Below are 16,838 nucleotides of genomic sequence, written 5' to 3'. Positions count from 1 at the left end.
AAAAAAAAAAAAAAAATTCTTATGCTACGTTCACACCAGGCTCAGAAATATGAATTTGAGCAGCCTCTTTCAATGAAAAGTCTATGTAAATGCACACATTTTGCATTTTGTGTTCAAGTTTTTAAGTCAGTTTATGTACAAAACATGCAACAATTTCAGTTGAACTTTGACCAATCAGGGACTCTGATTTGGCATTTGGGTTTTCAATACCTGGAAGTGCTAACCGTTTGAAAAGTGATCACAGAGGAGAATGATTAATAATAAGGATAAAAACCCACAATCAGGACATTCTTGAAGGCGCCACAAACGCCCGTGTGAACGTAGCAAGAGACTGTTACAGCCAGGCATCATTTGATAAATGCAGTTAAAAAAATCCTCATTTGCTGAACCAATTCAGCAAATGTACATATAATACCTGATATAGGAATCCTATATTATAAGTGCAACAACACATAAAATCAAGTCCTGGTTTGGGATGTAGGCACCGTCCTTCTGGATACAGAAAGGCTCCAAGTTACATGAAGTCAAGAAGTGATGTCATGAAGCAGTCAGTGAGCGCACAGGTGTAAACTGGAGTCCAAAGCGGGTTTGGGTCGTTTGTCAGCTTAAGATACTGGAACAGCCAATCCAGACAGTCAGTTCTGGAGCGAAAAACCACAGATGACATCACTGGGCGGAGTCAGTAGCGCAGTCCCGCCCCATGGCAGTAGACTGAGCGCTCTGGGGTGGACAGTGCAGGCTGCTGGCTCTGAAACCCAGGACCATGTGTGTTCGTTCATCATCATCATCATCTGGAAAATATCAATTACAGTTGGACCAAAAATTCATTAGTAAGTCACAAAAAAAACATGCAATTAATAAGTTAGAGTATTTAGAAATGGATGCAACTTCTGAGAAATCTCATGCAAAGAAGGAGAAACGAAAGCCATCATGGCCACAAAGAGAAGTGGAGTGGTTTGTACAAAACGAGACGGAGCTTAATAACACAACCACAGGCGGGCCGGCCTGACATGCTCCCAGCTGTGCGGCTGTAAATGAAATTAAAGGTTTCAGTCGATACGCTGAAAAGGTCAAGTTGAAACAGAAACCGTTTTGTCAGCATAAAGTCCCAATAAATCAAGTTTTTCCTTCAACTCATGCTCAGTCGGACATGTTAGTACCAGCAGCTCATGTCGGATGAACTCACTAACAAAACTAACACAGAAATATTAGATGAAAAATGGGACATAGTCACAGACATTTAGTTTACCCTCCACCAACACGATTTTTCTCTTAAAAAAAAAAAACGAACAAAATTAAGCCGGGTTAACTGAGTTAGACGGAGTTGGATAAAAGTCATATTACTGGGTTTTGTTAAAACCCCCTGCCCCAAAAACGGGTTTCTAGCAGTTGTTAGTGTCCACTCTTTTTTTTTTTTTTTTTTTTTTTGACATCATGGTTTCTTTCACATCCAGAACCCGAGTCCGTCTGTTGCAGTGGAGGCTTCCCCACTCCGATAGGAAATATTTGGATCAAATTGGGAATTTTGGTAGAATCTGCATATTGTCTGAACCTTTTAGGAAAAGAAAAACAAACTGCAAAATGATCACAGTCACACTGATTTCTCCTAAAGCGTGAGGGCAAATTGGGCCAAAAAATAAAAAAAAACACTGAATTAATCATCAACTACAAAACATAAGAGTCAATAGTAGCATAAAAGTTGGTAATAACTTTATAATTTGTTATTTTACACCTAATAATATCACTAGTATTAAAAAAGTCGACCAGATAAAGACATGCTCCTTCAATGAGACTAAATCACTAACGAAGATCTTTGTTGCTCCTTAAACAAGGATTTTTTAATATTTTTTGGAGGTTTTTGTCTAATTTTTCTGGCTAAAATAGTGATTGACCGGTACTCACTCTGCATCCGACGTGGCTTCTTTCTGGACTTTGGCTCTGGCTGCAGCCGACTGATTCAAATCCCCGCCTGGAGCAGAACGGACAAACAAAAGGATTATGAAATGCATTCGTCTGGGAACAGAGTGTAGAGGGAGCTAAAGAGTCACAGAGTGAAATATTTTTTTTAAAGAGCAAGAGAGTTTCGGATGATAAAATTCTTACCTTTGACGTAATCCACAAAGTACAGCATCACCACGGCGATGAGTGCAACTGGGAGACAGAGGGAGAGGGAAAAAGTGTCATGCAAGTTTGACAAAACTGAATAATCGGAAGACGAGGAAAAGAGAAAGGAAAATACTGACTGCAAATGCAGGCGCAAAAAAAGACCTCCAGAACCAGGTACCCTCTGGAGTCCAGGATGGCGCCTGCTGCCATGGCGATGAGAGCCAGTCCAAGGTTCTGGATGGACTGCATGCTGCCAGGCAAACACAGCAGGACACGAAACACTTATATGAACCAAAAAAATGATAAAGCAAAGAAAAAGAGAGATTTTGAAGTAATGTAAAATGTACGTACAAGCCATAGGCAGTTCCCAGCTGATGTTCGGGAACCACAAAGGCCACCATGGGCCACAGAGCACAAGCCAGCAAGGAGTACGACACGCCAAGCAGAGACTGAAAGATGAGGAGAGGCTATTATTTTTCTCCTAAAAATAAAAAATTAATCAGAAATAGCAAAAACTATAAATTTAGTGTGATCAAGTAAGTTTAACTCTTAGCTCTGGTTTTAGAATTTGAAATCTGAAAACTTTATAAAAAATAAATAAATAAAAACACATTAGCAACACATTAGCTTTTACATTTTTTTTTTTTAAGTTTGGATTTAAAAATCAAAGAACTATTTTAATGACTTTAAAGTTTGTATTTCACAGTTAAAAGCATCAAAGTAAAGATTTAGATAAAGCAAACATTTAATAAAATTCTTCTAGGGCAAAAATAGAAAAAAAAAATCTGATCTTGTTCATCATAATTTAAATAATTTTCTTTAGAAAACATAAATTAAAGGTTGATCAAATCAGACCAAGTTGAGAGTTTTCATCATTTTAGTGATTTAAAAATTAAAATTCTTTCCCCATCATCAACATCCTAATTTTTACTATTTAAATGTTGGCTTGAATGAGGGCATTAACTTTCCCTCCTGACCCTACTGTGCACAAGTTCACTGATGCACAGCACATATTTCTGCTTTCTTTAGTTACCATGGCAATCCATGGGTTCCAGAAGGTGAAGGCCAGCATCACGTGAGCGGCGAGCGTTGCAACCACCGCCGTTATCACCCAAACCACGTTCCTGCCCGTCTTATCAACCATGAAGCCCAGGACTGGAGATGCAGGTGCTGAGATGATGTACACAATACTGAGGAGACAAAAATGCAGCATCACCAAAATGTATGCAGCTGAAATAATGCACAAATGTTATGTTTATTTAATGCAAAACAATTGATTTCAAATGGGGAAAAAGGTGACAAAATAAGCCACAAAAACACTATATTCCAGCATGCAGACTTAATTACAAACTGAATGGGAGCTACCTGTTGACAGCTCTGGCTTCAGCTGGAGAGAAGTTGAATTTTTCAATGAAGAACACTCTGAAAGTCAAAAATGATAACGGTTTACAGAATATCTGTGCACAGATTTCATCACAAAATACTCAAACGTCTACATATCGGCTCTGGTTTCCACTTGCATTCAGTTTCCGTTTCCCTCCACCCCTTCAGCTTCTATCTCATGTGGAAAAAACGTCAACAGAGCAAAACTAGAACTCTGAAATGTATTCAGTACATTTGTGACCAAAACAATATGCTTTGGGAATAAAAACTAGTTGGCATTAACGCTGTTCGATACAAGGAAAAACATGATGCATTATTAGTGATTAATTTTGGTATGTGACTTGGAATACATGACAAAATAGCAATGCATCATTTCCATTCTAAATAAAAATCAACTTAAATTACACTCCAAATGACCCTCCTTTACATAGGAGGCAGGTATCTGACATAAAAGAGGTCAGTTTCATTCATCAATGATGTAAACGGGGCTTTCTGATTGGTCAAATGTGTAAAGGGCTCAAATTAATCAAATTAATTTGTTAAATACGTCAAGCTGTCATGAAATTGTTGTGTAAACATTTAAGGTAACCATTTATCACAATTTATGCCGTCTTTTGTGCATAGCAAGATGATCAATTTACGATTTATTGCATAGGCAAAGTTGGAATTAGAAATGTATTTTTTTATTTAAAAAAAATACAACAAAAAAACTAATTTAATTATACATCTAAAAGTCAATCTTTATATTCTAAGACAACAAGCTAGCTCTATAATTGTAGTAAACAGAGCTGTAAGATATGTTAGAAAATACAGAAATAACAGCTTTTTTTTACATTTCAAGAATAAAAAACATGAAAATGCATCCATTTAACAAAGTTACAGCGTTGATTTATTCTTTTGCACAGTTTTTATTGTCTATATATACATAAGATATAGGGATTGACTGATATGTTTTTTTTTTTTAAGTCTGGGTGGCCAATAACTAAACTTTATGCTGATACATATTTGCTGTTAAAGTGAAAATATTACCATCAAATTTTACAAATATACAAACTACAACAAGTCTCCAACATTAAGTGTTAATTTCAAAGCAGAGCATCAGCCGCGCGCGATTATCAGGCTAGAAAAATAGCCTACTGCACGTGCTGCTCACATACACGCTTCATCTAATAATGTTAACTATAATAAACGCAGAAAGAGCTAAAGATAGATACAATTTAAGTTGTCATCATTGTCTGGTGTTTTTCAGACAAGTTGTGCTTTTCTGTTGTGTAGTTTTTTTGTGTGTCCATCAGTATTTTGTATCTTTAAGTTTTCCTGCAATAAAACTTGACAGAATTGAATTTGGTTTTGAAAGTTTTAATCACACAGTGTGTGTGTCAATTTCAACATCTTTTTTTTGATTTGGTGATTCACGGACACATTTATTAGTGAGGTGAGGGAGCTGCTGCTTTTTTTTTTTTTTAAGTTTCAAGTTTTTCTAAACATTTTATGATATCCTGAAGAATGTTGCTAGTTGTGATATGGCGAGGACAGAGATGTTTTGGAGGCGCGGCTGATTCCAAGCCCAAAATAACTACTTAAATATCAGCCCACTGAATAAAAACTAAAGGATATGTGTAAAAATATTCAATATTGGCGCCGATACCAATCTTTATGTTGGTATCAACCAATACTTATTTTGATATGAGTCGACCCCTAATAAAATACAAAAAAAAGATGCAATACAACAGCATAAATGTCCAACTTTAGCATCACACAAGCATTTCTATACATACGGTTTCACATTTTTCTTAAGCGTCTTATGCATTAGACAAAGCACTGGACATCCCACTTAATCATCCTATTTCCTGAGCTATAGAAGAGGAACTAATGACGCATCGCTCCGACTGTCAGCCTTAAGTAATGCAAAGACACTGCAGCAATAATGAGAGAGAGTTATGGCTGTGGATGAGTCACCCCGACTACTTACTGGCCCAGTCCGATAAAAGGGAAAATGGCAACGTAGTAACCCACGCAGATGATGAAGATGAGCCACAGCGTGAGCGGGAAATCTTTCACATCCGTCAGCTTGATCACCTCGCCTAAAAGGCAACGCGCAGGCACACAGATTGTTTTGAAACTAATTTAAAAGGTCACTTTTCTTACTAGTAAAATAATTCCAAAAACTCTTGGAATTCAGGTTTTTAAATTGCATCCAAACACATGAAAGACCTTCAAATTCCTGGAATGTTACATTGATTTTGGAGGACCCTCTAGTCGAGTGGAAAGAAAACATGTTACCTGTTTTTCCTTGTTCTTTGTGAAGGATTCTCTCTGCTCTCTTATCCAGGAATCCCAACACCAACGCACAGATTAAAGAGAAGACGCAGGTCACTGCAGCTAGTGAGAGAAAAAAGATACATTTGCTTAAAACAAAACTATTTAACCAACAATTGATCCTTTTTTCAGTATGATAAGATTATCCTAGCATGTTAGCTGATACAACTGTTTGTCTGACATGATCAAAGTGCATTTTTAAGAACACAGCAGCAGCACTAACACGTTATAAACTACTGCAAGATCTGCAAAAGTGGCTGCAGTTTACACGCAGAAATAAAATTACAAGAACTGACACTTCTCCTCGGCCTTGTGACTCTTTAACGCAGCAAGCGGCACTTTTAGTTCTCTTTCTTACTTCTCTGTGTGTAATCTGAGATCAGCACTTACAGAGAAAGGATCTAGTGTTCCAGCACAGAGGGAGTAAAGGCAGCTAGAATCTCACTTTAAAGTACATGTGTCAAAGTCAAGGCCCGGGGGCCGGATCCGGCCCTCGGGGTAATTCTATCCGGCCCTCCAGATCATTTTATTTTATTTTTAATATTCTTTTAATATATTTATTTAATAATATTCTGCTAGCTTTTTTGGGCTATTTTGGCATTTACTAAGATTTTTTTAGGCTATTTAGGACTTTATCTAATATTTCAGGAAGATGCTAGCTATCTAGGCTAATTTAGTTTTTTTTTTTCTTTTTTTAGTTTCTGAGGCTGTTTTAGAGTAAGACTAATATTTAAACAATAGCTGTTTTGGCTAAATTTAGCTTTTTCTTTAGGAGATTTTGAAGTTTAGCGATTTTTTTTCAGCTACATGCTAGCTATTTTGGCTACCTTAAGTTTTCTTTTTTGTTCGTTTCAGGCTAATTTGGCATTTAGCTAATCCTTTAGCAGGCTATCAGCTTCAACATTTTCAGATATCAGCTTTTTAACTATTAACTTCAGCATTTTTTGCTATCAGCACTAACTACACCGACTATTGAGATAGTCAACGACTAATTTAATAGTCGACTAGTTGCTTGTTGGCTTTTGAAATCTCAAAACTACAGTGTAGTGAAGTTGAATCCGCTCAGGATCTTAAAATGCACTTTTTAAAAATTTGAGTCAATGAGACCAAAACTTTTTCATTTGTAAAAAAAAGTTTCAGATGCCGACCTCATTTGATTTAATTTTGTTTTAATGCCAGAAACAAATGAAGGAAAGAAGCTGTTTGATTCATTAAAGGTTAATTGTCTTTATTTTTAGCTAGCACATAGCTTAAACACCTAAAGTTAATGATGGTTAAGATGTGTGTTTTACATCCAGTTTACGCATGACAATTAGTCGACTAATCGAAAAGTAATCGCTGATTAGTCGACTTATTAAAATATTTGTTTGTGGCCGCCTTGGTGTGAGAAGCATGGAGTTTTGGCGTGAGTCACATACCTATCATGAGTGAAGCACCGAGCGTATAGTATCCAGGTGAACCAACTGCAGCTGCAACCTTGTTGTACACCCAGCCCATAATGTTCATGTTGACTGTGCTGCCCTACAAGCACCAGGGAAAGAGATTCATATTGTGTCAACTCGTGAAAAAACAAACTATATTACTTTAAAATAATGTCTATACCAGTCGAGCCATGCTCAGCTGCAGCCCAAACACCAGGTTGAGCTCTTTGCCTTTAAACCAATTGACTGCATATGTATTCTGGGCAACCGCCAGCGACTCGCCTCCGATGCTGTTGAAGAGATTAAAAGTATAAATAAATAAGACATAATTAGTCATGTGCTGCTAAAAGGTTTAGGAACCGTTCTCGTTTTGCTTAAAGACCCACTCTAATGAAAAAATGTGATTTGGGTGTTCTTGCAGTGTTTCTGTTATGATGGAGGACAACAGAACAAAAATAATTTTAGCTTAAAATTGCATTTTACTCAAGTCATTGTGAATCTGAAGCAGATTTAATAAAAATTCTAGGAAAAAGATCTCAGTTGTGACCCAGCAACTGAAGTAGAATTGAAAAAGTCTCCACTTCCTGACAAATAGATCGATTCATGTAATTGTTTTTCTCATCTGAGCTGACATCCGGCTCAAAACTGTACAGCTGAATAGCTCAGGAATAGCTCGCCGTTTTTGTTTCATTGCTAATATCACATTGGAAGTGCCTGTAAGCTAGCAGGAGAGAGCGTAAACAAAGGGATGATGGGATATCAGCACAGGCTTACTTCCTCTTAATTAGTTCTGCCCACAATTCAGAGGGGAATTTTTGATGAACTCCCACTGCTCTGCAGAAACTATGTTCTAGAAAATGATTTTGACCAAAAACTGCATGATTTTACAATAAATAAAAACACAGCTGGGGTGGGACTTTAATAAAAACTGCTTTTGATAGACAGTTTTACCCAAAAACAAAACGTCCAACTTCCATCAGCCAGAAGAGATCAAGCCAAGCTCCAGCAGCAAAAATTACCTGTGATGAAGAACAGCATTAAAAAAAAAGAACAAAAAATCAAAATAGAAAGTTTTATCTAATATCTGAGTTATGAAAAGGTTTAAACCCTACCTGTCCAACACAGACAAAGAGGGAAAAGATGATGGTGCCCAGTCTAAGAAGAAAACACAATGCAGGTGATCAATATGGCAGACATACTTACACAATCATCTGGTAGGAATGAGTAAACGAACATTCAGCTCCATTGTATACCTGATTCCAAAAACCCTGTCAAGCAGAAATCCCCCAAAGAAGCAGAGGACGACATTTGGCCAGGAGTACCAGGCGTACAGCTGCATGAACTTTGCAGTGTTCAGGTTCAAGTCCTGGGGATGGGGAGAAGAAAATGTATTAGAACCATGATTGGTTTTTTTCAGCTTGTAATTGGTAAAAATCAACAAAGACTAAAGTCATAAACTGCAGATTTGAGAGGAAAATTGAAGGCTGATGCTAATTGAATTAAAGTAAAGGACAACAAAAGCACGAATCCTATTTTTTTTTATATTTATGCACCAGAAAAACTGTTTCAACAGGTAAACAGATGTTTACAAAAAAATAAAAACATCACAAAAAGTTTGAGTGTTTATCTCTGAGCACAACGTTGGGAGACAATCTAAAAAAAAGGAACTGAAGTGTGTTACCCTGACCTTTTGCTATGATTCGATGTTTCAAATGTGTGTTAACATGTCAGATATGATCATTGTTGGTGGTTATACAGAACAGTTTCACTTCTTCAACTTGCCTGGATGACTTGGGTTTGAAGGGCGGCTGGATTGTCATAACAAAAATAACTTCCTGAAAAATACATAAAAAATTCAAATGAATGAACAAGAACCACATTGAGGGATTTCTGTTTACATTGTATGCGAACACAATCAGCTGTTATCCAAAATCCCTCCCAGTCAAACCGGTTTGGAGAAGGTGTTTCCCGCTTACCGAATCCCAGGAAGCACATAAAAGTCAGGACGACCACCCTGTGGAGAGCACGGCTGGGGTCGCAGATGGCGGACATCTGCCTGTCGGCTCCCGAAGCAGAGCCCCGTTCCCCGGAGGAGCTCTCATCGTCCTCCTCCAACAAGTTCTGCTGCTCCTCGAAGTCCGCCATGTTCGCTTGTTTAGTGAGAGCGACTGACCATATGACTCAGTGAGGCGAGTCACGTGATTTCTGTCAGCTCGTGCCTTACAGGCTCGTAAGAGGGCGCGCGCACAGTTAAAGAAGCAGGTTAAAAAAAACCATACAGTATGCCATAATTATGATTAGAAAGTCAGAAAAAAATATTTAGGCGTGATATATTTGTTAAAAAGTCAATTTGGGTTTTAAAAGAAATAAAGTCAAAGTTATTAAGATTTGAACTCAAATTATGAGATTAAAATGATTATTTATGGCATTAAAAATCGTATTTATAAAATCAAAAATAATAAGTAGATATATTTTTAAAAAGGCAACATTTTTAGAAAATTTAAAACTATTAAATAATAGTGAAAATTGTGAGACCAAATGAAACCATTATTAGATTAAAAATCAGTTATTAAAAAAAAATTGAAAAAGGATACAGGATATCTTTTTTAAAACGTAAATTTTGGTCTTAAAAGAAATTAAGTCAAAGTTATTAAGATTTGAACTCAAATTTTGAGATTAAAAGTATTATTTATGGCATTAAAAATCATATTTATAAATTAAAAATAAAAAATTTATTCTCAAAGGCAACATTTTTAGAAAAATTAAAACTATTAAATAAAAGTGAAAATGGTGTGACCATTATGAGATAAAAAGTCATAGTTAGGAAAAAAAAAATGAATGAAGATATGGGATTAATTGTCCAAACTCCAAGTTTCAAACTATTCTTAAGATTACAAATCCACATCAGAGTCGATCAGCCCTGACATTTAATATGATGGACAACAAGAAAAAGGAAATGATAAGTAAGCTGTAAATCAAGTTTGATTTTAGTTCTAGTAATTTATGACACAGCGTCAAAAACTTTGTTGAAATTATTTCTTAATTTTCTCTAATGAATAGAAAAACGTAATCTACTTAAATGCGTAAATTTGGGTTCTATTAATAACCACAAGAGGGTGATAAAGCAAACCCATTAACCATTACAGGTAAAGGTAAACTAATCTTAGGGGGACCCTTTAATCATTGCAGTATGGGAATTAATAATGAATACTTTAATAAATTGGAAATTACATAATTCAAATATGGAACAATGAAATACTCTGATCTAAATTTAAAAATGTTGGAAAAAATTTGACTTTTATCACATTAATATGTTCACTCAATGAGGTAGGTAACACGTCTAAAATATATATAAAAAAATTATTTAAAAAGTGTGATTATTTAAAGATCCATCGTTTTTATGTGTTCTTGTCTGTTGTTTACTATGTATTCCATTTACAGTAATGCTGACTTAGATTTTCATTTTTAAAAGTTTCACATTGAATCTCACGTCTTTAATGACTTCCTCTAGAGTTTGCTCATTTACATAAATACACTTTCTTTGTGAGTTTGGGTTCAATGAGAAACTATAAGAGAACAACAGAGAACTGTTATGCATTAAAATGAATCCAAATTTTCTACAAATTTAGCAAATCAAAGTCACTTGCTGAAGTTAATATTTGTGATGTTTTATCACAATCTGATTCTATTGTGGTAGCCTTTTGGTGTTTTGTAATTTATTTGGAATTTGGCGCAAAAAGACCACAACAAATTATATTTCATTAAAGTTACTTAAAAAAAAAAAGTTGAAACAGACAAGGAACTGAAATGTTATTTTTTATTGAATATATATAATATATTCTCATAATGGATGGATGAGCACATTCAAAATTGATATCTCTCAATAGCTCAATGACCATGTAACAGTAGGACAGTCAGGACAACAGTATTTGAATTTAATAAACTTCCATAGTAAAATCCATACTAAAAATGTCTGAAATTGCAGATTTCTTCTTTAACTTTCTGCAACCTTGGTTGACTCACACAACAACCATCTGAATTTACCAGGAATTTGGACCGGATCATTGGATCACATGATTGTGAACTCATATGGTTGTTTTATTATTATTATTATTATTATTATCAATATTTTTCTCCAAATTGTAGAACTTTGGGGTTTGAATAATTATTTAGAGTCCCATGATCTACGTAAGCGTATAATGCTCTCCTCTTTCAATGATCACTGCAGGCTTTGGATGGATTTTCAGCACTGGACAGTTCCAGAACGTTCATCCAAACCAGCACGTCACACTTCGTGTTACAAAGTTTCCTAAACTGTAAAGTTCCTGCAGACACCTGAGCTTTCACTGATGGTGATGAAAGAAGATCCTTCTTTATAGCTCAAGTAAACTTAACATGAAAGCAACTAAAATGAGTGAACCAAGAACAGGACATAATTTTTATTGGAAAACCGGGAATTTATAAAGTTGCTCAATTCCTAGGACAAGGAGCTTTTGGAAAAGTGGTAAATAGTTCAAGCTGGGAAGCAAAGAATGTTTTGCCATTAAAATTGTGGACGATATGGATGCAGGCATGGATGAGGTCACAGCCACGGGACTCATTAAATCTCTGGATCCAGTTGCCAACAATCTTCTTAAGTTCCACAAGTCTTTTAAATATCATGATTACATGTGCCTGGTCTATGAAATGCTGGATCAGAGCTTGGAGAGCTTCATGTGGAAAAACTCTTTCCGACCGACACATCTGTGTGGATTCAGAGCTATAGCTCAGCAGTTGATGGTAGCTTGTTTTTAAAAAGCGTCCAAGTTTTTCATGGTGACATAAAACTGGACAACATTATTATGGTCAACCAGGACTCAACACCTTATAAGATAACGCTTATTGATTTTGGTATTTCCGTGGACTCATGGAACATGGAGCTTGGAACCACTCTTCAAATTGTGCCATTCAGAGCCCCAGAAGTCAGTCTGGGTCTCCCTCTGGGCGTCAGTGCAGATATGTGGGCAATTGGTTTAGTTCTGGCCTCCTTGTACTATCTACGACGAAGAATACGATACACTCGGTTGAGTGGTGCAGTGGCTGGGCTTACCTGAGGAGAAACTCCTCAATGAAGGACTCTTCTCTACTGAGGTTTTTACCTTTGACAAGGACTGCAGTCAACCTGGCTGGAGGCTGAACTCAACAAACGAGTACACAAAAATAACAGGAAAAGCAGTTCGAAGACTTCGTAACATTCCACATTTTGAGGAAATGAAAAAGATCCACAAGAAAATATTTGACCAATTTGACGATGACGACCACCAAGCATTTTTGAACCTTTTAAAGAACATGCTGGCTTTTGATCCTGGACAGAGAATGACACAGAGTTAACCCCCGGCTCATGATTTCATCACCATGAGACAACCACAGTGTTCTACTTTCATGCTTATTTTGTCACTTTCCTTTTGTCTCACATTTGATCTAAACTTTCAGTCTGATTTATATGCTTTCCCCTGAATTTCATTACAAACGTAAAACAACTCTAAATGTTTAGTAATGACTGTTTATTAAAATGACAGCACATTTAAAATACAAAAATGACTATAATACAGTTTTAACAAAAGAAAAAATATATTTTATTAATTATAATAGTAACAATACCTGTTAAAATATTTACAGAAATTTAAATAGCTGCCGCTGCAGCCTTTTTTTTCTTTGCTGTCATTTCCCATCAGACAGAAGTAATCAGAGGGAAATTACCCGCGTCAAGATGGTCACTCTGTACCCAAAGTTTTGCAAAGGAAAAACACAGTTTGTACAAGATTAGAGGGCAGGATGTACGAAATGACAGTAAGCAAAATAAGGAAATGTGCTGCATGAGTTAGCAAACAGTGGACAAAAGCACTTCCTTGGAACAAAAATAGTAATAATAGGTTGCATAAAAATGAATTACAACTGCATTTTTCCTTTTTCTTTCATTCTGTATTCCCTTAAACTCAAAAAGCTTGTTTTTTTATTTTTGGAATATATACAAGACTTGCAAACTTTTTATTTAGAGAAAACAGTCTGTCATGATGATTTTGCACAATCGTGTAGAATTATTCACTGTGTTCAGAGGGTAACGATGACACTCCGTTGTGTGAAAGTGTAACTGTGTGGTTGATTTGTAGCATCTGCAGCTGTGTGGATGTTGCTGTTGGAGAGTCCACAGTGGTTTTACAGATTGTGTTTGTCAGTCTTTTCCGGAACACCTTACACAAGAAAACATAAATAAGTGGGTCCAAGCACACATTGGTGGCTGACAGCCAGAGAGTGGTTTCTTTTGCAATGTACAGCGCATGCTTTGCGTGACAATGAATCTTCAGGTCCCTGGTTTGAGTCAGAGTGTACGGTACGCGAGCCAAATGAAAAGGTGCAAAGCAGATGACAAACACCCCCACCACTACAAAGACCTTCGCTTTGGTTCTGCGGCGGGCTGCTTGGGACTTGCTCTTTGAGGCTTTGTATGACTCATAAACCTTCTTGCTGATGAATGTGTAGCAAACCACCATCAAGGCAAGTGTCCCCCAAAAGACAACCTGAAAACAGAAGCAAACACAGTGAGCCAAACTTTTAAAACGTTCTTGGTGGCCTTTTAATATTAATGTTGCCCTTATTGGGGAAAAAGGTCATGGTTTCTACGGAGCGGCAGGAGTTCTTCAGAAATTTACCTCAAAGTTGTGGGTCCTTTTGTTTTCAAGCTAACATTAGTGGTGCAACAAAAAAGACGAACAATTTCTGAGTTATCAGACCTTAAGTTTTAACGGGGCCATACCATGATTTTCTCAAGCTTTTCAGAGCTTGATCAAATATTACCTTTGGCACACAAAAAAACAAAATATGAATGAAGTATGAGTTATTTGTCAGGAGTTTTTTTCCATCCAGAAGTAATACAACTCGATTTCTGAAGCCCCGCCTACCCCTGTCTGTGGGTGCCGCCCATTTTATGTTATCCTAGAGTCGGCAGCGTGTCTGCATTTCTCCCACAAAAATAAACATCTAATTGTTTTTAAAGATGGATGCACATACCACACATCTGCCCTTAGTGGGACTGGCCTTTCTTTACAATGTTTCACAACACAAATACATGCAGCGTCTCCACCACTGTGCCCGTAGGGATGGGGTGTCTTAAAGGAGCTGCACATCTAAAGTAACAAACATCAAGTTTGAGCTGAAATTTATTAAAGATACTACACAATTGGAAGAAATAGTATTCCATCTCTAAAATGAAACTTTTTTGCTAATACCGGTAACTGTTTGCTGGAGAAATTGGGTGCTGGTGTTAGACTGGGGGGTGGAGCTGACTCTTCTTGAAAGGGGCTGTCTCACTCTGTTTATATTAAGTCTATGATTACATCATGCTTTTTTTTTATTATGTACTTTTTGGCTTCTGGTGCAATTTACTCCAGAAAATACGGTAGCTGCATTAAAAAACATATTCAAAACCTAAAATTTTAATTTACCACATTGCAAAGAGATGGGGAGGAGTTTATAGGAGGAGTATATATTTATTTACACACTGTCTATTTCTCTAATAATAAATGCAGTTGTTGACTATAAAACAGATCTGCTTGTTTTGCTGTTATGCTGTTAGTTGTGACCCAATAAAACTAATGGACAAGTCAATTGAAAACGGATTCAATGTATTATATTTTTTTCTACAAAATAGTTACCTGACAGAAGTAGTTGAATCTTTCATGCCAATGTAGGCCTGGTTCGCCCTTCATGGAGGAGCACTTGAATTTGTTATCCAAGATATGTGGCAGCTTATTGCTGAGGATGACGTTGGGGAGCGCCAAAGACAGCATCAGCATCCAAACAGCTGCACACACCAGCTGACCGACACGAACCCGCTGGAGGACACACTTCCCGAAGGGCCTAACGATTTTTAGGTAGCGGTCCAGACTGATGAGGCCCAGCAGCAGGATGCTGATGTACATGGTGATGTAGAAGAGAACGGCAGAGTATCGGCAGTAAAAGGCACGCAGCTGCCAGGGGCCCACTCCTGCGTCGCTCAGGATCTTCACTGGAACGGTCAGGGTCATCAGCAAATCGGCCACCACCTGTTGTCACGGACAAAGAGTGTGATTTCTGTAACCGCCTTGACATTTGGGTTTATGAGATTAAGACGGTGGCTTACCACATTCTTCAGAAAGACCACAAACGTCGAGGTGTTTGGGATCTTAAAGAAGACCCACGCAGCCATGGAATTCAGAACGAGAGCCACGATGAAAAGGATGCTGTACAGGCACGGGAACACCACCGATGTCACACGTGTGTCCTTATCACACTTGAAAGACCCGTTAGGCAAGGTGCCGTTCATCTTCTCCTTTGTGGTTCTTTGTGGTTCACCAAAGTCTAAAACACCCTTTAGGTCAAAGGCTGAACAGGATAAAAATTTATTGAACACTCTAAAAGTACATTTTTAAAACTTTAATAACATCACTTTTTAACATTACTATGAAAAAAACAGGCAGAAATATTATTCCAGAATAAATCAACCTAAACCTTAAATAACTTTTATTATTTTACTCTCGACAAAAACATATTTTGTCAAAATTATACAAGTTGATGGGGAAGCCCGGATCTGACCCCCCGGCCTTGACTTTGACACATATGTTCTAAGTGATTAGTTGCACAAAATAATTTCCAGCAACAACATCAACCAAGTACGGAAGCCAAAAACAGCCAACCCCACTTATTTTTTTACCGTTTTCTCATGATAATGACATCGACTACTCGTTATTGCAAGAAAATAAACTTTGTTTTGTCTTGATAACGAGATAATGAAGAATATACTGTAGCGTCCCTCTTTCTCTTTCCCAAACTTAGACTTAATCTGGTTTAAGTCTCTTTATTTTGTGGCTACTGTAGCCCATAACCAACATTGTGCAGCTTACACCAACAACAGCAAAAGAAACGCTCACCAGTGGAGCTACACTCCTCAGACGCCTTAATTCTTTCTCATGCACCAACCCCCCTGCGTTTGGTTCCATAAAACCCACAACAACAGGTTAAATGACATAACATCTCTGCGTGGTGCATTCACTGAGCTCTGGACATTAGCGTAACCCAAACAATACCCAATACTTTTATTCATTTTTCCACATTCTGCAATAAAACAAAACAGTTTATCAGAGGACTGTCAAACACCAGAGGAACTAATCCATTTCTAAGTGATTGATTTAACCCCGGTCTAACTCAAGTGGAGATTGTGTGGATGTTGTTGTTCATAAACAGTGTTGAAATCAGTCATCATTTGAGGGTAGGTGTGCCCTGTATACAGCTGTTCAGAAAGCTGCAGTTCAGGGATCCTGCGGTTGTTGTTATCAGCGGCCAGATGAGGATCGGAGCGTCTACAGCGTTACAGAATGATGCATGGGAGGTGCAGGACGGAATGACATCATGTTACCCGGGACTTGATCTTATAGTGTAAGAAAAATCTTGTTTTATAACGAGATGATCTTGATATCAATAGAAAAACAAATGGGCAGGGTGTTTTATTATTCCGTAGAAAAGTACCTTAAAAGGTGCATTTTTTTAGGTTATATTAGTTTCTAACCTTTACTTTTTCTTAGATCTGATGAAGCG

General features: G+C 37.1%; 2 protein-coding genes across 2 annotated transcripts in view; both read right to left on the bottom strand.

Annotated features, from left to right (window-relative positions):
- The window catches only part of mfsd1 (major facilitator superfamily domain containing 1), a gene marked incomplete in the record, with an annotated part of 12,281 nt that extends 2,836 nt beyond the window's left edge, over positions 1–9,445 (bottom strand). The window contains 15 exon segments of the mRNA XM_024276826.2: positions 1,903–1,969; positions 2,104–2,151; positions 2,244–2,356; positions 2,458–2,555; positions 3,140–3,296; positions 3,472–3,528; positions 5,462–5,573; positions 5,773–5,871; positions 7,227–7,329; positions 7,411–7,519; positions 8,181–8,248; positions 8,342–8,384; positions 8,483–8,595; positions 9,012–9,064; positions 9,206–9,445. Of these exon segments, the coding sequence (XP_024132594.1) occupies positions 1,903–1,969; positions 2,104–2,151; positions 2,244–2,356; positions 2,458–2,555; positions 3,140–3,296; positions 3,472–3,528; positions 5,462–5,573; positions 5,773–5,871; positions 7,227–7,329; positions 7,411–7,519; positions 8,181–8,248; positions 8,342–8,384; positions 8,483–8,595; positions 9,012–9,064; positions 9,206–9,374 (1,409 nt within the window).
- Positions 9,446–12,755: 3,310 nt separating this feature from the next.
- The window catches only part of LOC112149238 (P2Y purinoceptor 13), a 6,167-nt gene continuing 2,084 nt past the window's right edge, over positions 12,756–16,838 (bottom strand). Inside the window, exons 2-4 of the mRNA XM_024276827.2 lie at positions 15,388–15,629; positions 14,921–15,310; positions 12,756–13,786 (exon numbers count right to left, since the gene is read on the bottom strand). Coding sequence (XP_024132595.1) covers positions 13,307–13,786; positions 14,921–15,310; positions 15,388–15,570 — 1,053 coding nt within the window. The 5' untranslated portion in view covers positions 15,571–15,629 and the 3' untranslated portion in view covers positions 12,756–13,306. The remainder of the gene's footprint in view (positions 13,787–14,920; positions 15,311–15,387; positions 15,630–16,838) is intronic.

This window comes from Oryzias melastigma, linkage group LG13 (genome assembly GCF_002922805.2).
Source record: "Oryzias melastigma strain HK-1 linkage group LG13, ASM292280v2, whole genome shotgun sequence".
NCBI lineage: Eukaryota > Metazoa > Chordata > Actinopteri > Beloniformes > Adrianichthyidae > Oryzias > Oryzias melastigma.
Note: the sequence above shows the minus strand (reverse complement) of the source record. Positions and strands in the feature narration are given on the sequence as shown.